General features: G+C 43.4%; 1 protein-coding gene across 4 annotated transcripts in view; it reads left to right on the top strand.

The window, feature by feature from the left end:
* Nucleotides 1-22,780, top strand: part of LOC132870071 (butyrophilin subfamily 1 member A1-like) — a 138,757-nt gene that overhangs the window by 25,123 nt on the left and 90,854 nt on the right. For all 4 annotated transcript variants that reach the window (XM_060903878.1, XM_060903794.1, XM_060903729.1 and 1 more), the window contains one exon: nucleotides 4,033-4,383. In XM_060903878.1, coding sequence (XP_060759861.1) covers nucleotides 4,033-4,383 — 351 coding nt within the window. The remainder of the gene's footprint in view (nucleotides 1-4,032; nucleotides 4,384-22,780) is intronic.

The following is a 22,780-nucleotide window of genomic DNA, read 5'->3' as shown; positions in this document are numbered from 1 at the left end:
AAAATGTCAGGACATCTGTCCATGAACTGAATCTCAAGAGAAGGTGGGTCATGCAGAAAGACAATGACCCAAAGCACACAAGTCATTTTACCAAAGAATGTTAAAGAAGAATAAAGTTAATGTTTTGGAATGGCCAAGTCAAAGTCCTGACAATCCAATCGAAATGTTGTGGAAGGACCTGAAGTGAGCAGTTCATGTGAGGAAACCCACCAACATCCCAGAGTTGAAGCTGTTCTGTACAGAGGAATGAACAAAATTCCTCCAAGCCAGTGTGCAGGACTGGTCAACAGTTACCAGAAATGTTTAGTTGCAGTTATTGCTGCACAAGGGAGTCACACCAGATACTGAAAGCAAAGGTTCACATCCTTTTGCCACTCACAGATATGTGATACTGGATCATTTTCCTCAATCAATAAATGACCAAGTATAATATTTTTGTCTCATTTGTTTAACTGGGTTCTCTTTATCTACTTTTAGGACTTGTGTGAAAATCTGATGTTTTAGGTCATATTCATGCAGAAATATAGAAAATTCAAAAGGGTTCACAAACTTTCAAGCACCACTGTATATGGAAAAACTGGAAAAGACACATCTCAGAGACCAGTGGCAGCTGGTAGTCTTTCAAACAGGGGAGGCTGGTCGGTTACAATATTTCCAGATTTTAAGAGAAAAAACACATCAATTTTGCCCATACTCTTGCCTCTGATCTGGCTGATTGTTGGCAGGGTCACAAACTGTGAAATAACAGGTTCTTTTGGCCCATTAGCCTACTGTCCAATATACATGATGGTGGTGTTGGGGTGGGGGGTTATATTTTAACATTTTATATTTTAAAATTGTGGCATGTTGTTTAAAAATTGATCATTATTGAAAGCAGCTCTTTGTCAGGAACCTCAGCAGTAACAGCAGAGTGTTCTGGAATAGGCACAAGCACTGACCTTGGGGAGCCAAACATAGAGCTGGGTGCCACACATTTCATTCAATGATACTTTCCCTATATTTTACTTATTTTGACTGAGAAATGTTTTATTGACAATTTTGATAACCCTTCGCTTTTAATCCAGGTCTGTAGTGTGAAATGTTCTCGGCTGTGTTTTTGTTTAAAAATGTTTTCCAAATTGTAGCTGTGTTTAATTCATATCCAGAAAAATATATATTCCAATATAATATACTCAGCATAAACATTTTAAATAGATTCTGTATTTTTGGTCCATCCATGACATATTACTAAAGTAGCCTATTTACTGTTGTTGATGTGGGTCACTTGCTGTTAGCCAATTCACTTTCTCGTACCAGGAGAGCTGAAAGGAACGAGTATTATTCCCTACCTTTTTCACCAAGTCAATTTGAGGCGTTGGTCTACCCTGCTCTTTAATTTTAATTTTTTCCTCGAAAGGAAGACTGGCAAATGGCTTCGCCAAAATTAAATCAGCAATGCTTGGCATCCGTGCGCAGCTTTCTTGCTAGCTGACTAGCCCCCTCAAGTTCAAGTTCAGTCACTCAAATAAACGAAATTTCTGGAACTAAGATAGCAAACATGACAACACTATATTTACACTTTATTTACAATGAAAATATATACAAACTAAAAAAGCTGGTAGAAACCGTATGTAATGAATGAAATCGAAATGTAAGCTGATCTCTTACAATACACCACAGCACTTGCGAATCCGCATGGGACTGAACTGAAATTCACCGCTGCCTGTCTATAGTTGAAACGAGCTGTCAATCAAAGAAAATATCCGGCCGCTTTCACCAATCACCAGTCTCCTCGCAGAAACTGCCATGTCCCTCCCATGTGAGGCTCGGAGTCCGTGGGGCGGGCATTTTCGCAGTATTTGTCCAATAACCGTCTTGCATTTTGAGATTGAAAAGCGCATAGCTCCCAAATGCCGTTGAAGTCCACTGAGGCTGGGAGTCCGTGAGACTCCGTGGGCGGGCATTTTCGCAGTATTTGTCCAATAACCGTCTTGCATTTTGATATTGAAAGCGCATAGCTCCCAAATGCCATTGAAGTCCACTGAGGCTGCGCTGCATCACGCTGTCACGAGGGGGAAAAACTCACGCACACATTAGGCGAACTGGAGAAAGTTATAACGGAATGATTTCGCACTGTAGTGGGTTGAGCACATACATTTCTATGATTCTGGATCTGAAATAGCAATGTTATAAGGTCGGCTATAACATAAGCCTAGCGCAATTCATCCTACACGATGTTTGCCATTTTTAGAAGAGGCTGAGCCTCCCTTGTTGTCTTAGAGCAATCGCCTGTGTCAGAGACGTAAAAGATCTGCGCTAGCGGGTGGTTGACAGTTTGTACCCAAACATGGAGGCCATGTTTGCTTCCTTAAAATCTGAAGATTTAAAGAGACAGACGCACTGAACACCCGAAAGGCTACCAAAACTTCACGGGATATTCTTCACGCATATTTACAAGAGAAAAACTGGAAGAGAGAGCAATAGCGGAAATATTGTCAAAGTTCTACTTGGAGGTGAGGAAAAAAGTGATGGAGACTTTTACAAGAGGACTTCACTCATGGACTTCATTCAGTGAAGCCCTTTTGTTTTGATCAACTGCAATGTAACAGTTAACTCCTACCAAAAGTAACTGAGCTTGAACTGTCTACCTGGATATAGCTCGTATACAAGTTGGGTTGTTGTTCAGGATTTTTGGACTTGTTCCATTTTTGGACTTGTTAGAACTTTGACTTTGTACATTGAAATTGACAGAAGATTGAATTATATTCGATCAAAATCAGCATTCAGTATTGGTAAGCCGCCCCCCCGCTCTTAACTTTTTGTAAAATCGATAACTGTTCCAATGAATGTGTATTAATAATAATAATAATAATAATAATAATAGCTGCCTTTTTTTGTGGTATATCAGATATATTCCATTCAGCTACTCGTCTTCGACGCGTTCAAAATCATGCTAGCTGAACTGACTAAGAAAAGACAAAAAAAGATTATTATAGTACAACATTCAAAATCCCAGATCACACCCCATCTCACAAGACTATGAGCATATAAATGTCTTCCAAGTTTCTCTCAGCCGCACACACACACACACCATTTTCTCCAATGCATCCCAGTTGACTGCAGCAGCTCATTTGTGGTGCCTGGACAACACAAATATATGTTGACATGTTGACAGTAATATTGCATGGCAAAAAAAAAAAAAAAAAAAAAAACGACCCCCCTGTTTTATCCATATATGTTATGAATATGCCAAAGGCTGGCTATGGTATGGTAGCCTGGCTGGTGCTACATGTAGCATTAAAACATGATTAAATTATGTCAGGGCAACTATTGGTGTCTGCATGAACACACATTGTTGTTGTTGTTGACCTGTTAAATAAACTTAGTCAGAGCAAACAGACCACCACTGTAGATATTCATTAAGCCACACAAACTTTAGAGCTCGCCTGGCTCACTAATCATACAGACCCTACACTGTAAATTCAACATAACCTGGCTACACGGAGCGGTTTCTGTGCATCAACATAATTCAATAGATTACATTGTTGATACATTCTATATTTACACCCACCGTTGATGACTTGCCATCTGTTTTCATCTTGAGCAATTTGACAATAGTGGATTTTTTTTTAAGTCATCTTCCAAAAAGTTCTTAACGTTCTTCTTCTGTTGGTGGTTACCAACATTTTGAATGTGCACTGTGCAGCACTCAATAATGTGTCATGCCCCCAATCTTCAGACGCCTCAAAACAAGTTCTGGTCTGTTTCAGTCAGTTGTTTTCTATTAATCTCTCACTTTTTTTTGAGGGTGAAAAAAATCCAGGGCTAGGATCAAAATACCTGGGGCTATAGCCCCAAGTAATAGAGCTTAACGATGCCACTGTGGTTCTCCATGTCCCAGATGTAGTTCTTATGAAAAAATGAATGGCATATTTCCCAGTAAAACACTCGTGTCCACACATTATATATATATATATATATATATATAAAATGAGAGAAAGATTGATATCCAATATATAATTGTATTTGTTTCTTTTTGGAAAAAAAAAAAAGTGGGATTACAGGTGGTTGGTCCAGAAGCTCCTCTTGTTGCTGTAGCTGGTGAAGATCTGGTTCTGCCCTGTTTTCTCAAACCCAACACCAGCGCTGTGGACATGACAGTGGAATGGATGAGAGTAGAGGAAGGAGCTTCATTAGTGCATCTCTATCAGGATCATGAAGACAGAAATGAAGAGCAGTCTCAGCCCTACAGAGGAAGAACATCATTATTTAAAGAGGAGCTACAGAAGGGCAACGCTTCACTCAAACTCTCGCCTCTCCAACTCTCTGATGAAGGAAGCTATAAGTGTCTCATTGATGACAAATCCTGGTTTGATGACATCACTTTTCACATCACTGTCGAGGGTAAGAGCCATTTCTGCACTGAAGCTTTATGCAGTGAAATGTGTTAATTAGCTGATTAGAACACTTGATTTAACTCAGGAAGGGCTGTTAATTAGCTGATTAGATGAATCGGGTGTGCTGGGAGAAGGGAAACACTAAAATATACAGGACAGAGTATTTCAGGACCAGGGATGTGAACCTGTGGTCTACATGATCCCCAGCACAGGAGTCACTCAGACATGCACTCACTAGGTGGTGGTGTGCAGCTCAAACATCTGAATTTTTTGGGTTTTTTTATTAGCCAAGTGTGCCTGAGTATATAAGAAATCTGTTTCCGGTTTATCAGGATCCTACAGTACACACACACACACACACACACACACACACTATGCAACAGAGCCTGACAGAAATAAAAAACAGAATGGCAGCTATCACATGACAGTTTACAGTGCAAACATCACACACACAGACCAGTTCATACATTGGCACATAACCATGACATCATAGGAGTAAATAAATATATTTCACATGGTATTGATTGTATGTGTGTAAGATATTGCACCAAAAAAGTTTAGTGTAAATGTTAAATCTCAGTCGTGCATTGAGGTTCAGTAGTGAATGGAGGTTTCTGGGAGGGTGTTTATAGTCTTTATGGCTGACAGGAAAAAACTATTCTCGTGCCTGGAAGTTTTTGTCCTGATTTGTCTGTAACACTTTCCAGAAGATAGGAGTCTGAACAGGCTCTCTCTCTCTCTCTCTCTCTCTCTCTCTCTCTGTGTGTGTGTAATTTTCGTTTTGAAATTTTCATTAGTTTTTATTGATATTTAGTCTTTCAGGTTTTATTTTTATTTCAGTTTAGTTTTAGTTAGTTTTAAAAGTGCATCAGTAGTTTTAAATTTATTTTAAATAATTTACTAGTTTTAATTTATTTTTTATTTACTTTGTGTTAGTCTTAGTTTTTCAGATCTTGCACAGCCATAGATATTCCATAGTGATTTTTGTCATAGATATCTCATGTTGTATATTGCACCGTTAACTCTATTAATGAAAATACTGAAATAATGCTTAGCAAAAATGAAAACATGTGACAAAGAGGGTTTATGATTACTCTAAAGGAGTCAAACAGGAGCATCAGCGAGCAGGTTTTTCATATGTTTTTCACCAACATGAAAGAAATCCGTGTTTGCTCAATTAAATGAAACTGGACATGATGACAGGTCCATATCATGTCTGTAACACCATATCAGGTGTTTTATCATTGGTCTTTCTGATCGAGAATTCTCCTTTGTCCCTAACAAATAAGCTTTATTTATATGTTTAAATATCACTAAGTACTGCTTAAATTAAAATTATTGTAAAAAAAAATTTTTTTCTTGAAATGTGCTTTCTTCAAATCTTGGTGGCTTGTGCCAGTTGTCACATCTGCCATAACATTGAGAATTAACATTGTAGATAAAAACATTTAAATGGCGTAGGTTTTTACACCAGATGCCCTTCCTTCCCCAGTCTGTCTGGGCTTGGTACCGGCACCAAGTATGCACTGGTTGTGCAACCTCAGTGGCTGGGTATTTTTACCAAGTCTGGATGTCTTTGAACTGTGGGAAGAAACCAACATAGACATGGGGAGCACGTGGAAACTCCACACAGAAAGACCCCCGTCGGCCATGAGGTTTGAAACCGGGAACCTTCTTGCTGTAAGGTGACGGTGCTAACCACTAGCGCACCCAAATACTATATACTGCCAAAATAATATCCATCCATCCATCCATTATCTGTAACTGCTTATCCTGTGCAGGGTTGCAGGCAAGCTGGAGCCTATCTGAGCTGACTATGGGCAAGAGGCAGGGAATACCCTGGACAAGTCACCAGATTATCGCAGGGCTGAGACAGAGACAAGCAACCATTCACACTCACATTCACACCTACGGTCAATTTAGAGTCGCCAGTTAACCTAACCTGCATGTTTTTGGACTGTGGGGGAAACCGGAGCACCCAGAGGAAACCCACGCAGACACGGGGAGAACATGCAAACTCCACACAGAAAGGCCCTTGCCAGCCGCTGAGCTTGAACGCTGGACCTTCTTGCTGTGAGGCAACAGTGCTAACCACTACACCACTGTGCCGCCCCCAAAATAATATAAATTGCCCAAAAATATATTTCGTACTTGAATTTGTTCTTGTGGAAGGTGATCTCTCTTGAGTTCCAATATTTGTTGTCAAGGGCATTTCTAGCTACTGAAAAGACCAGGGGCGAAGTCAAGTTTTCCTGATGTTTGTATTTTTAAGTGACATCGGCATAAATAGGTTGGTGAGGTTATGTCTAACTTTACAAGAAACATTATCCCACACACATTTAAAAGTGGCGGCACGGTGGTGTAGTGGTTAGCGCTGTCGCCTCACAGCAAGAAGGTCCGGGTTCGAGCCCCGTGGCCGGCGAGGGCCTTTCTGTGCGGAGTTTGCATGTTCTTGCCGTGTCCGCTTGGGTTTCCTCCGGGTGCTCCGGTTTCCCCCACAGTCCAAAGACATGCAGGTTAGGTTAACTGGTGACTCTAAATTGACCGTAGGTGTGAATGTGAGTGTGAATGGTTGTCTGTGTCTATGTGTCAGCCCTGTGATGACCTGGCGACTTGTCCAGGGTGTACCCCGCCTTTCGCCCGTAGTCAGCTGGGATAGGCTCCAGCTTGCCTGCGACCCTGTAGAACAGGATAAAGCGGCTAGAGATAATGAGATGAGATGAGATGAGACATTTAAAGGTTATGACATCTTTATTAGGCGGCATGGTGGTGTAGTGGTTAACACTGTCGCCTTGAAACAAGAAGGTGCTGGGTTTGAGCCCAGTGGCTGACGGGCCTTTCTGTGTGGAGTTTGTGTAACCGCTGTCTGCGTTGTGTTGTGTTTCTGTGACAAAGGCCGACACTTTCTCACTGTTTGAATGCACTTTTATTGCCTGTAAGACAGCAAGGAAACCCACTGGTTGGTCACGTTCATATATAGCAGTTTCTCGGCACAGCGTGGGCTCAATCCTCACGTACTGGTCCGATTATTCATAAATAATAATTAATAAACAAACCCAAACATAAACATATGTACCTGTAAGACAGCAAGGAAACCCACTGGTTGGTCACGTTCATATATAGCAGTTTCTCGGCACAGCTTCATGGGAAGAAGTTAGCAAATATTAGCTTAGCCTTTGAGCTAAGGTAGCTAACTATCGTATCAATATGTAACAATACACAACCAATTTGACTCATTCTGTTAAGTGCAATGTGTTCGCCACCTTCTTAAGTATAATATAATTTTAGCTGTGTTATTGCATTACGTTATTTTCACAGTTTCAGTGCAGTGCTGTGCTTTGAGTAACCTACCGTGGGCTCAATCCTCACGTACTGGTACTGAGGTGACGTCACAGCCAGTATTTATATGCTGAGGGGAGCCATGGCAACCAGTGAGTGTCCATGATACATATTGTATGTAACAGCAAATCTGATTGCTTGTCACTGTGTCAAGTGGAATCAACAGCTAAAATCTGTTACACTCCCCCCTGCTGAATTCCACTTACACACAAAACAAAAACAGGCAAAGAAAGAAAAGGAAAAAAAAAGAGAGAGAAAACAAACAAACATCTAACCAGGTGAGTGACACATCAGGCACTGAACATAAGCGCAACCCCGAACAATAAAACAACAAAGAAAACAAAACAAACATCACATAAGAATATATACAGTATACCTCAGAAAAAAAAAGACAGAGGAAGCCAACACCGTGAAGTCACATGTAACCCAGTCAGGAGACTATTCTCTGAAAGAATTAGAGGAGAAAGAGGCTGGCCAAACCCCCAAAACCATCTTAGGTAAACATGCCTGTTACATGTCTAATACACAATGTGACCCCACAGACCCTCAGTAAAAAAACGACAGTCAGGGATACAAGCATGAGAAACCTTGCCCTGTATCTACTAAGCTAACCCCACCCACACAGGAGTAAGAAAAGAAAAAAAGAAAAGAAAAGAAAAAAAAACAAAAAAACATTTCACATCTCAAGTAATCAGTTGCACCATTAACAACATATCGAGCAGTTAGGAAGGCATATCTCCCCTCCACGTTGTCGAACAGAACCGAACCATTCATGAACACATTAGAGAGAATTTATTCAAACTCTTAGTACATCCCTTTGAACACTATTGACTCACCTATTAGTTTACCCTTATCTTTTGGTCCATAATCTCAATAAGCCTAGTCACAGGTCTAAGCAACCTCCCCGCCCTAGACCTAATACTATGCGATGGTTCGTCTGGTGGAACTGGAGCAGGAGCATCATGCAGCATAGGAATGTGGTCACTTGACCCAGAAACAATAGCCAAGGCAGTGCAAGATCCATCACCCTGGCCAGATCCCATGTTACATGACTCAGAGACTGGCTGCTGGGGGTCCTGAGATTTAAGTCCCACTAAAGCAGGTGAAGGGAGTGGATCACCCTGACAGCTGAGTTGACCAGAGCCACCATCGTGTGACTGAAGCAAAGATGGTTCAAGATGTGCAGTGTGCTGGGTATCCTGACACTGGCCATCAACCTCCCCACCTTGGTCACCAGACCCCTCGGAAGGCAACTGAGAAACCCAAACTTTGGTTCTGTACTCAGCTGCATCTGTCGACATGTCGTCATCCATAAAAACATCACCTCCTGCCACACGTGGACAATCAGAAACAGAGGAGACAGAAAAGTCCTGCTCGTCTAAAGAAACTGTGTCGGGGAGTGGCAGAAAGTTAAGTGGTGTTATCAGGTTGCGGTGGACTGTTTTCACATCACCGGTCGAGTCATGCTGAATTTTGTAGGTGTGACTGTCAGCATTCACCCCGATGACAAGGTAAGTGGCATCCTCCCAACGGTCAGCAAGCTTGCGTTTACCACGTTCACCCTTGTTGGCCAACAATACCTGATCACCGACTTCAACAGGAGCTCCCCGGACCCTTCGGTTGTATAGTTCAGCATGTCTCCTCAACTGTTTGGAAGCTGAGGCTTGCGCAACCCCCATAGCCTCCTTCAGACTCTGCCTCAGAAACTGAACATACTCATCATAGCTCACAACCTCCGGGACATTCAAGACAGAGCTGAAAGCCAGGTCAATGGGCAGCCTAGGTGTCCTCCCAAACATCAGAAGAAACGGAGCATACCCTGTGGTCTCGTGGATGGTGCAGTTGTAGGCAAATGTGAGAGATTTCAGTGCCTGAGGCCACCTATGCTTTGACCTTAGTGGCAGTGCCCGAATCATGTTCCCCAAAGTCCTGTTCATCCTCTTACATGAGCCATTGCCCATGGGATGATATGGCGTCGTATGGGATTTCTGAACGCCTGCAAACTTCAAAAGATCAGCAATAAGGGCACTTTCGAAATTGGCCCCCCTATCCGAGTGAATTCGTTTTGGAAACCCATAGACACAAAAGAAGTTATGCCACAATTGGTGGGCTACAGCCTTGGCAGATTGGTTCGGGCACAGAAACGCATTAGCCATCTTCGTGAAATGGTCAGTGACCACAAGCACGTCTAATGACCGGTTCTTTGAGTCCTCCGCACACCAAAAGTCAATACAAACAAGTTCGAGAGGTTCCGTCGTTACAATGGTTTCCAGTGGTGCTCTCGCTTCTGGCTCAGGGGTTTTGCTCAGCACACACCGCCTGCAGCCCTTCACATGTTCCCTTACCTCCTTTTCCAGGCCCGCCCAGTAGAAGCGCTGCCTAGTAAGGTACAAAGTCCGCTGTTGACCCTGGTGACCGGCCTCATCATGGACCCCCTCCAGCACAAGTGTTTTCAGGGAAGCAGGTACCACATAGAGAAAAGATTTGGTCTTTGTAACAGGGCTCTTGGACACGCGATACAGCACGCCCTTCTGCATGCAAAGCTTATCCCAACACTTCAGGAGATGTAGGACACCAGCTGGCTCCAGAGCACGCTCTCTCCTAGATGGTCGCTGCCCCCTTTCCACAAAGATGATCACCCTGCTTAGCACCGTGTCAGCCCTCTGCTTATCCATCAGCTGGTCATGAGACAACACATCAGTCCCAGCCAGTTCCACTGGCAACACTGCCTGTGGAAGCTGTGGCAGCAACAATGCATGAGGTGTCACTGAACCTTCCTGCAGCTTGTGTGACTGCAGAACAGCCGCCACTTCCTGACTCGCCAGAGCCCCGGGCTGGACAACAACAGCACACTGGCAGCCAACAGAAGGCCCCACAACAGAGTTCTTCTCAAACGGATGGGTAGACCACCGGAACACATCCTGCACCTGATCTTTACAAACAGCATCAGCCTTGGCCAGCAATGTTTCATAAGCCACTCTCGTTAAGCGATGGAGTGCACTTGAATGAACAAAGGGCTCTCTGCTCAAAGCGTCTGCGACAATGTTCTTGGGTCCCGGGATGTATTTTATGTCAAATCGGTATGGTGCCAGTTTGGCGACCCACCTCTGTTCGCATGCATCAAGTTTAGCTTTGGACAAAATATACATCAACGGATTATTATCCGTCCAGACTGTAAATGGGTGTCCTCTCAGCCAATGATGGAATTTGTCGCAGACTGCCCATTTCATGGCAAAAAACTCTAACCTGTGCGCAGGGTACCGCGACTGTGCATATGAGAGCGATTTGCTAGCGAAAGCAATTGGCCTTGCCACTGTGCCCCCTTCCGGCACCTGTGACAAGACTGCTCCAAGGCCATTACTGGATGCGTCCACTGAAAGAAGGAAAGGCTCCCCAAAATTTGGATGAGCCAAAACCACCTGATCAAGTAGAGCCTGTTTCAGCAGATGAAAGGCCTGTCTGCACTCCTCAGTCCAGTCTGTGGCCACCAGCTTCCGCTGGGGAGGCCGTCCCTTTTTTTCGCTTGAGGTGGGGACTCTTAGGTCCAACAGTGAGACTGAACAGCGGTTTGGCTATTGAGGAAAAGCCCTCAATGAACTGCTGGTAGAAAACCACCATTCCCAGAAAAGATCGTATTTTCCGCGGTGATGGGACCCCTGTACTGTCTTCCATAAGGTCCTCCTCAGTCAGGGCAGTAATTGCTCGCACCTTTTCAGGGTCCGTAGCGATGCCCTCTGCACTCACGATGTGGCCAAGGAACCTTACAGACCTCTGCAAGAAATGACATTTCTTTGGAGCCAGTTTCAAATTGTGGACCTGAAGACGCTCAAAGACCATTCCCAGTCGTTCCAATGCCAGCTCCTCGGTCGGAGCAAACACAAGGACATCGTCCAAGTAGCAAAGGAGACTCAAAAAATTCTGGTCCCCAAAGATGGACAGCATCATCCGCATAAAGGTGGCGGGGCTGTTGCACAGGCCCTGTGGCAGGCAGTTGTATTCGTACAACCCAAATGGCGATGTAAAAGCCGTATACCTCTTGTCATCTTCATGAACCTCAACATTGTAGTAACCAGATGTGAGGTCCATGGTAGAGAAAAAAACATTGCCACCCAGTGCCGCCAGAGCATCAGCCTGATGAGGTAACGGATGAGCGTCCTTGATGGTACGGGCATTTATCCAGCGGAAATCGGTACAGAGCCTCAGGTCCCCTGACTTTTTCCAAACGAGGACCAAAGGTGATGCAAAGTCACTGCTGGACTTTCTTATGATCTCTCATTCTTCCATCTCATCCAATACTTGTCTGAGTTTCTCGTACTGGTTGGGTGCGACACGTCGGTATGGTAACCGAAAAGGTCTCTCATCACTGAGTCTAATCCGGTGAACACAGCCTTTAGCCTTTCCACAGTCCAATCGATGTCTAGAAAAGATGGACTGGTACTTAGCAATCAGCTCGACAAGTCTTTCTTTACAAGAAGAAGTCACATCACAAGAATCCAAATCAATATCAGCAAGCCCCAGGTCATGCAAGATTGAGGTACCTCCACCATGAGGTCCACTGGGACTGCCATTCCCATCACGACAGTCTGGGAAGCTTGAATCATCAGACGTGAGATGGGAGTCTTCTCCATCAACAGTAACATTACCTGACTTCTGCACCTGTTGCTGGATAACGCACTGTGCATCGCCATGCACATCAGAGCAGTCAAAGTCCTCCAACTCTATACAGGGATAGACATCAGCGAGCTTGGCATTTCGTCTCAGTGTCACAGGCTTATCAAAAGGATTTATCACTTTAAGGGGCAGCCAACCATCACCACGAAGCAATGCCACGGTCCTCCCTACCAACACAGACTGTGGGCGTGACCTGGCAGCAGTAGGTTCCATGATGACAGCGCTGCCGACTGAGATGTTGCCAACATTCTGAAGCCGACCCCAAACCAAATGTTCACTTAGAGGATCAAGAGTCACGGCCGTCTTTATCCTCACTGTTCCCACTTTGTCAGGGATGTCACTGCCTGACCACACCTCCACATTAGCCAACAGGCTCAGCAGCCTACATTGCTCAACTTCACTGTGGTCAGACGCAGTCATGTGGCTCAAAGCGTCCCTCGACGCTTTCAAGCGTCGAATCAGGTATTTCAAGAGATTACTCCCCACAATGAGATCGTCATGTTGTGTAGCAACCACAAATGTTGGAACAATCACAGGGAAGCCGAACAGCTCAATCTCCAGATCACAAATTCCCAAGGGTTTGGTCCGTGACCCACCACAACCAACCAAAACCACATCTGTGGGCACCAGAGAAGGGCTCTTCATCACTCCCTCCTGTGACAGCCGCTGCAAAACCCTGGAACTCAAGCTGCATGCCATCGAACCACTGTCGAGCATAGCATTCACATCAACTTCGTTACCAATCAGTGCTTTAGCATGGAAGAGCTCATCATAAGGTGCAATTCTCTGTGTGTTCTGCAATATGACTTTACTCTTTAGCTCTTCACATACACTCTCATTAAAAGATTCCAAATCATCATTTTCTGTACTGGGGGGATTCACTACTGGCCCAACACTTGCCCCCCCTAAATGTTGGCCCTCTCGTTTCCCTCTTGCTGAGTGGTGTTTACTAGTAGCACCGCCCACTGGCTGAGGCATGACAGACTTTGGACATTCGGCACGTGTGTGGCCAGAAGCATAACAAATGAAACAGAGATGGTTGGACCGGCAATGAAAACGAGTAGTATACCCCTTGTCCCCACACACTTCACATGACAGCGAGGGTCGCGCTCTGTTTCTGGGCCCTCCCTGTGACTGACGTCCTGGCCTGTCATAGTACGGAGTCTGGTGGGGCCCCTGCGCTAGAATATGTTCCAACATGCTGAGAATACGGTCCAAAGGCTCAGCAGACTCCTGCAGTGACTGGCCTAATGCTGGGCCTGTGTTAGTGTTGCAAGCAGACTTACCAGTTGGTAATGGCAAATGGGGAGCAGGACTGATGTCTTGGCGCAACACAGCTACAGCAGTGGTACTCTTAAGCCGAGAAGAGTGCCTCTTATCCCTCCTGTGTCCAACCAGTGTCTCGTGGACCTCAGCAGCAGTCCACTGCTGTAGCAGCTTGCACCTGAATATTAGGGACAGTTCAGCATCAGGGCAATGTCTGATAAACATAGTAGTGAGTTCCTGTGAAGGATTATCCATTGATTTATTCTGTCTTTTCAGACAGTCCTCAGTCACTTCCATAGTTTTGTTCAACCTGAGCCAATACTCAAAAGGATCCTCACCAGAGAATGGCATGGTGGCATAAAAATCAGCAAGTGGCATGATAGAGGAAACTGTGTCACTGAAATGTTGCTTCAAAATGTCAAAAATGGGACCTGGGCCATCAGACAGAACAAGAAAGGGGTTACTGCGAAGGCCCACTTTAACCACCTCCCTCGCCCTCCCCATCAACCTGTTCCTGACCTCCTCAGCCTGCTCTGCTACAGGTACTGCCTGCTTCTTGAGATATGCCATGACCACTGCTTCCCATTCATGTACCGTATAGGCATCCAAGCCATCCCCCTTAAAGCATACTGGCTCTTTGACTTCAGACTTCACCACCCAGTTTGTGAAAGAAGAGTCCGCCCCCCCTGAACTGGATGTATTACCAGCAACGTTATTACCTGCTCCACTACCAAGCTGTGATGTAATGCAGGAGGCAATACTCTCTCCAATAGACATGCCAATTTCCCTAGCTATGCCTGCAATAATATGGACTGAAGAACTGCCCTCATATGCACCAGGCAAGTCAAGCCCAGCACAGCCAATTCGAGGCGGATCAGTGAACCCATCATCAGTATTTGAAATGTTTTCAAGAGCTGGCATAGGGGTGAACGTGACAGGTGTAGACTGAAACCTAGCCCTACCCACAGGTGTTACAGGAGTGTACCTTAACGCACCCCTCCCCCTGCCAACACCAAAGTCCATGTTCAGTATGGAAAACACAAGCAAGAGAGAAAAAAAAAAAACACACACACCACCACCAAGATGCCTGTATATACACAGTATATAAAAAAATTCACTTGACCCACTCCCAAATGAAAACAGTATAGACAAAACAACAGAAAATAGGAGTGACATGCATAAAATCACTGAGACCCCAAATTTACCAGGCCCAAAACAAAAGGAAGCCAATTAGGACAAAAAAACAAACAAACAAAAACATTTTTTTAAAAATTAGATTTCAAGTAGCAAGGCACACAGCCAATAAAACAAAACACACACACACACACACAAAAAAAAAAAACCCAAATCCAAAATCAAATCAGCTCCATCGGGGAAAAACAAACAAACAAACAAACAAACAAACAACAACAAAAAAAATGCCACTCCAACAGAACAGGTTATACAGTCATGTATAAATGAAACAACAAGACTGCTCAGACCTGGGCCCTGTACTACGAAGCGGGTTTTCTGGCTTACCAGGGTAACTTCGAGAGTAACTTGATCACGTGCAGCGTAACTTCCCGATTAACCCATACTACGAAAGTTGGCTATGTTCAAACCGAGGTATGCTGCCATGGCAACTTACGCTGCATCTCACACCTGCTCGTCTCAGGTTATGTTCTTGGTTAACCCGAGGTTTCCGATTAACCACACCCTTTTTAAACACCACCCCTCCACCGACATTTCCTCTAGAGACAATGCCAGCGTACCTGGATGACCCGTGCGATATCGGAGCGCAGATTAGAGATGGGATTTATGGCTCTTTGATGGGATCCGCATCTTTGTGATCCGTTCTTTGAAAAGAGCCGTTCAAAAGACTGGCTCATTTGGCTCTTTTTAAATATTTATTCAGTTTTAAGAAGACAGCGTCTAAAGAAGCCAGATCCCTCTGCTTAGACAGTGACATCAATATTTCTGGACATACCTTTTATATAAAGCAACCTAGACTTACATTATTGTAACCCCTAAACGCTCATAAATAACCATTAAAAAACAATGAGGGCTTCAATGAATGTCCATGCAGAACGGCTTTTCTGTAAAAAAAAAAAAAAAGAACCCACTCAAGAACATAGTTACCAAGAACGCAAGAATATTTTATAAAAAAAAAACACTTGTTTTACAAAAATATTTAAGTCTGAGATACAAAATAGATACAACTACAATAAATATAACACAATAACTAGTTATCACACAAGAACATTTTAATAGAAAAAAAACCTTTCTATATTAAAAATATTGAAATTGTAACAAAAATAGATACAACTAAACAGTCAGATAAATAGATAAAGTTATAACAAGAACACAAGATTATTTTAATAGGAAAAAACAAACTATTAATGCAAAAAATATATTATTATTAGAAAAATAGATACAACTAGACAAACAGATAAATAAATAAAATACACAAAAATAGAACAAACAAAATGACGATAGAATAAATTAAATGAACGTCCGTGCAAAGTAGTTTCCCCACAATATTATCATTAATATCACACAACAACATTATAAACTATATACAAAACAATTTGAACTATTAGGCAAACAGATAAAACTTGAATAAATAAAAGGCTTGCTTGCACGCGCACACACACCCCATTATGAATGATGTTTTTATATTTCATTTTCACCTGTTTCCAGGTGCGTTTGGCACTGCTGTTGCCTCTGAAATGTTCACAGGACATACACCAACTTAGTCAAAGGGACTGAACAGTCAGTCATCCAAATTCATGTGACTCTGTGCACATATCAGCTTAAGTAGGCTACTCCATGAATTTACCATACCAAATTTTATTCAGGATTTTTCGGACATTAAACAAGCTATATATGACTGGGGCCACGTCGAAGGACCATTTTCTGTGACTTGTGATTGATCATGAAGCTTTCTCTCATCCTATACTTCTGTTCTGGAACATGTAGAAGGGAGAATGTACTTGCGCATTTACCCGATCGGCAATTCGTTGCCAACATGCTTGCTGCTCCTTATTGGCAGCCGCTGTGTTAGATTTTGCTCTTAATGTTGTTTTGAACTCCTCGTAGCTTTGCATTATGACAGCGCATTCTTCCTCCGTGAAGTACGGCGACCGTGCCATTGTGAACAGTGGGGATTTGCGCTGATAACCTCCCCTTTAACGTGAACGCGCATTAACCCTGATTAAGTTAAACCAGGTTCAACAAATCAACTTCATAACTGGCGTCGTAGTACCGTTTAACCCCAAACAAGATAACCAGGTTTTGTCAACCCCAGTTTAGCGGGGGAACCCTGGGTTACTTCTGGGTAGGTTAACCTCCGTTCGTAGTACAGGGCCCTGGTAAATGATCTGGCTGATATTTCACCCCAACGAGTTGCAAAATGAACAAAATAAAAATAAATGGGCGTTCAAATCACTCACAGGTGAGACAATGCGTCAATATTCCCACCCCAGCGAGGAAAGCAACCCCTGCTGCAACACGGATGTGATTACCGCCCCACCTGCTGGCGAAAAGCAGCACTGCGCCCAATAAACAGCCCACTGCGTCAGTGACTCGTTAGCAACTGCGGTAGTTTCCTCCGGGAGCATGCGGTCACTCTCCCGACGTGAAGACTCCCGGAGCGCGGTCACGGCACCATTGTAACCGCTGTCTGCGTTGTGTTGTGTTTCTGTGACAAAGGCCGACACTTTCTCACTGTTTGAATGCACTTTTATTGCCTGTAAGACAGCAAGGAAACCCACTGGTTGGTCACGTTCATATATAGCAGTTTCTCGGCACAGCGTGGGCTCAATCCTCACGTACTGGTCCGATTATTCATAAATAATAATTAATAAACAAACCCAAACATAAACATATGTACCTGTAAGACAGCAAGGAAACCCACTGGTTGGTCACGTTCATATATAGCAGTTTCTCGGCACAGCTTCATGGGAAGAAGTTAGCAAATATTAGCTTAGCCTTTGAGCTAAGGTAGCTAACTATCGTATCAATATGTAACAATACACAACCAATTTGACTCATTCTGTTAAGTGCAATGTGTTCGCCACCTTCTTAAGTATAATATAATTTTAGCTGTGTTATTGCATTACGTTATTTTCACAGTTTCAGTGCAGTGCTGTGCTTTGAGTAACCTACCGTGGGCTCAATCCTCACGTACTGGTACTGAGGTGACGTCACAGCCAGTATTTATATGCTGAGGGGAGCCATGGCAACCAGTGAGTGTCCATGATACATATTGTATGTAACAGCAAATCTGATTGCTTGTCACTGTGTCAAGTGGAATCAACAGCTAAAATCTGTTACATTTGCATGTTCTCCCCATGTCTGCATGGGTTAATTCTGGGTGCTCCAATTTCCCCCACAGTCCAAAGACATGCAGGTTAGGCTAATTTGGACTCTAAATTGACCGTACATGAGTGTGAATGGTTGTTTGTCTCTATGTGTCAGCCCTGTAATGACCTTATGACTTGTCCAGGGTGTACCCCGCCTCTCGCCCGTAGTCAGCTGGGATAAGCTCCAGCTTGCCCGCGACCCTACACAGGATAAGCAGTTACAGATAATGGATGGACATTTTTATTACTGATTTTTGCACTGCTCTTTTTAAAATTTATGGAGTTCAGTTTGTCTCCTTATTATTCAAGTTATCAACACCCATGTCTCAGGAAACTGAGGCATGTGTCAATTGACTATTAAATATCACTCAAAGTTTATCATAAAAATATACAATTTCTCACTCACATATCTGTCCTTTAGCACCACAAAAACAAATTCTAAACTACATTATATTACAACATTCAAAATCCCAGATGACATCCCATCTCACAAAACCATGATCATATAAATATAGCTTCCAAGTTTCTCTCACACATGCGCGCACACAAACACCATTTTCTCTAATGTGTACAGGCTTAGTTGACTGCAGCAGCTCATTTGTGGTGTCTGGACAACACAAATTTATGTTGACAATATTGTTTGGCAATAAAAAAAAAATAAAATAAAAACTATTTTATCCCTGTGTGTGTCAGTAACGGTGTTGAGAGCAACAGCTCGAAACAAACTGCAAACATGGCTTCTCAGAACTACAACTCTCAAGAATCACAGTGCCCTCTATCAACAGTTTACTAACTACACTTGTCTCTCATTCACCAGCCAATTAACCCAGCTACATAAGCCCCTCTCACAATCTCCACTGTGCAAAGTATCATTCAGTGTTCCTCTCCTGGCATACTGAGGCATTTACTGCCTGACTGTTTTCTAGTGCTTGACTTAGTTTACGTTTCCCTGACCTCATTCTATCGTCTCATCTACTCTGTCCTGCTTGCTGACTGATCAACCCCTGCCTGTTATTCTGGCTACGATTCTAGTCACACGATTTGGCATATTCTACTGTCTGCTGCTCCCGCTCTCCCCTGCACATACATCCGTAAGTGCCTGCATTCTGACAATATGTGACTAATATGCCAAAGGCTGGCTATGGTATGGTAGGCTGGCTGGTCCTCTGTAAGCTACATGTAGCATTAAAACATATGATTAAATTATATCAGTGCAACTATTGGTGTCTGCATTACATTATGTTACATGGCATTTAGCAGATGCTCTTACCCAGAGTGACTTACAACGAGTGCAGAAGTCAGGTTCACGAAGTGCTGAACTTCTAGACAAAAAAGTTCTAGTGCCAACTGAACAAGTGACAATAATACCTAGTGTAATATTCCATTGAAGTATTAATACTCAAACAACCAAGGAAACGAACCAACCAAAACAAAAAAGTACAACTAAACAGAGCTCAAATGGCTAACCCCAGGCTAGACAGTAGACAGCCTGGGTTGATCCAAACCGAAACACAGTTACACAGTGGGCAGGGAAGCAGGGGAGAGGTGCAGCCTGAAGAGGTGAGTCTTCAGTCTGTGCTTGAAGGTGGTCAGGGAGTCAGCAGTTCTGACCTCAATGAGAAGGTCATTCCACCAACAGGGGACCAGGACAGATAATAGTCTTGAGCAGGCTGGGTAGGAGTGGAGAGGAGGAGGGGCCGGGCAACCAGTACTACCGGAGTATTGGGATCTGGCTGGCGGGTAGGGGCAGATCAGACTCTGGAGGTATGTTGGCCTTAAAGAATACAGTATGCACAGAGCCATGGCCTCACTTTCGTTAATAAATGCCTTGAGACCTCAAGAATGGCACAAGAATAGTTTTAAGTGCTAGCAATAAATCTAATATAGTAAGTTTTATGATTAAAGTGATTTATATAGCGGTCTGAGTGAATGACCTTGACGACAGTAACGTCACAACAGGAAGTCTATCAGTCTCATCGCCATTTCCGCTATACTAAAACACAGGGCTGACTGCAACTTCGAGCTTCCATTTTGAGCTAATTTATCGCCATGCCACGTAGATGTGTTGCTGGTCAGTGTAACAACATTACAGAAGGTGGATTTACGTTGCATTTATGACCCAAGAATGTTCAAACTGCAAAGATTTGGACGTGTTTTGTGAGAAGTTCGCGGACACGTTGGGCGGCTATGAAGTGGTCTCTCCTCTGCTCTACACATTTTACTGAAGACTCGTATGAAACCTCTGATCTGTTGAGGACCGTTGGCTATAAGCCTGTATTGAAAGAGGGTACAGTACCAACAATTAAAGAAAAATAAAACAAGAAAAGGAAAGTTTTTATTTTATTTTAGTGAGTTCAGTTGCACCAATCCTCCTGGAGCATGAGCATGAGGGTTGTTGCTAAAACCCGGGACGGAACATATCGCTCAGGCAGTGACCTCCCCACAGTTGTTGCTAAAACTGGTGACATCCCGTTCCGTCCCGGGTTTTAGTAATTGCCTGAGCCTAGCAGTATACACAGAATGGAGAGTATGGAGAGAATGAGTGGAGCAGCCATCTGATTTCTAAACTGGATATTGCTGCCATCTCACCCTTATGAATGAACGGAAGGGCGAATGAACGGAGAACTGAACGAAGAACTTAAAGTCAGGTTGTTTCAAAATCAATTGGCCACAAGATTGGCCTTCAAGAAGCGAGAACGCAGATGGGTAAGCTCCAACTCTTATTAGGATAAAAAAAAAAAAAACACGTTGTTTACCTGCATTTAGATTAATACATGTAACTTGTATTGTGTTTAAGTTACCGGTATAAGATTATTTAATTTGCTTCAGAATGTGATTGTCTCAGTTCACCTGATTATTTAATTAGCCTTTTACGTTTTATCAGTGGAAATGCATGCATGTACATGCATGTTGCATAAGTTATAACACCTATCCTGTTTTAATGAGAGTCAACCCACAATCAATGAAGTCAAATCAGTCTTGGTTGAGCAAGTCGGTAACAGTATTTCTTACTTTCACCAAATTTTTTTTTTATTTACATGACTTTGGTCTATAGCTGTAAAAGGCCTCGGCCTTAAAACCAGTTACCGCAGTGACATCATGCACTCAGGCATGGCTAGCTCAGCGGGGCAGCTTGAATGCCAACTTTGCAGTCGATTTTAACTCTCAAAAATGTTTTTTTTTTTAAATTCCCATTTATGCAGCATACAAGAGTCAAGGATGGAGATACTATCTACTCAGAAATTTATTTAAAAATAAAAAGGTTCTGCGTATCTGCTTTAACCTCTTGACAGCCTGGTAAGCTAGCACCAATTTGATACGGACTGTGACAGGTAGCCAGTGCAGGTTGGCAAGCTGAGGGGTGACATGTGAAGAACAAGGGAGGTTGTAGACCAGGCGAGCTGCAGCATTCTGGATAAGCTGCAGAGGTCTGATGGTAGAAGCTGGAAGGCCAGCAAAGACAGAGTTGCATTAGTCCAAGTGGGAGAGGATCAGTGCTTGGACCAGGGGCTGAGTAGAGGAGGTGGTGAGAAAAGGGCAGATCCTTCAGATGTTGCAGAGGAGGAACATCGCTGCACGTACAACCCCGATTCCAAAAAAGTTGGGACAAAGTACAAATTGTAAATAAAAACGGACTGCAATAATTTACAAATTTCAAACTGATATTGTATTCACAATAGAACATAGACAACATATCAAATGTCGAAAGTGAGACATTTTGAAATTTCATGCCAAATATTGGCTCATTTGAAATTTCATGACAGCAACACATCTCAAAAAAGTTGGGACAGGGGCAATAAGAGGCTGGAAAAGTTAAAGGTACAAAAAAGGAACAGCTGGAGGACCAAATTGCAACTCATTAGGTCAATTGGCAATAGGTCATTAACATGACTGGGTATAAAAAGAGCATCTTGGAGTGGCAGCGGCTCTCAGAAGTAAAGATGGGAAGAGGATCACCAATCCCCCTAATTCTGTGCCGACAAATAGTGGAGCAATATCAGAAAGGAGTTTGACAGTGTAAAATTGCAAAGAGTTTGAACATATCATCATCATCATCATCATCTACAGTGCATAATATCATCAAAAGATTGAGAGAATCTGGAAGAATCTCTGTGCATAAGGGTCAAGGCTGGAAAACTATACTGGGTGCCCGTGATCTTCGGGCCCTTAGACAGCACTGCATCACATACAGGCATGCTTCTGTATTGGAAATCACAAAATGGGCTCAGGAATATTTCAGAGAACATTATCTGTGAACACAATTCACCGTGCCATCCGCCGTTGCCAGCTAAAACTCCATAGTTCAAAGAAGAAGCCGTATCTAAACATGATCCAGAAGCACAGATGTCTTCTCTGGGCCAAGGCTCATTTAAAATGGACTGTGGCAAAGTGGAAAATTGTTCTGTGGTCAGACGAATCAAAATTTGAAGTTCTTTATGGAAATCAGGGACGCCGTGTCATTCGGACTAAAGAGGAGAAAGACAACCTAAGTTGTTATCAGCGCTCAGTTCAGAAGCCTGCATCTCTGATGGTATGGGGTTGCATTAGTGCGTGTGGCATGGGCAGCTTACACATCTGGAAAGACACCATCAATGCTGAAAGGTATATCCAGGTTCTAGAGCAACATATGCTCCCATCCAGACGACGTCTCTTTCAGGGAAGACCTTGCATTTTCCAACATGACAATGCCAAACCACATACTGCATCAGTTACAGCATCATAGCTGCGTAGAAGAAGGGTCTGGGTACTGAACTGGCCAGCCTGCAGTCCAGATCTTTCACCCAT

This window comes from Neoarius graeffei, chromosome 1 (genome assembly GCF_027579695.1).
Source record: "Neoarius graeffei isolate fNeoGra1 chromosome 1, fNeoGra1.pri, whole genome shotgun sequence".
In the NCBI taxonomy this organism is placed as follows: Eukaryota; Metazoa; Chordata; class Actinopteri; order Siluriformes; family Ariidae; genus Neoarius; species Neoarius graeffei.
This window is presented reverse-complemented; position numbering and strand designations above follow the sequence as displayed.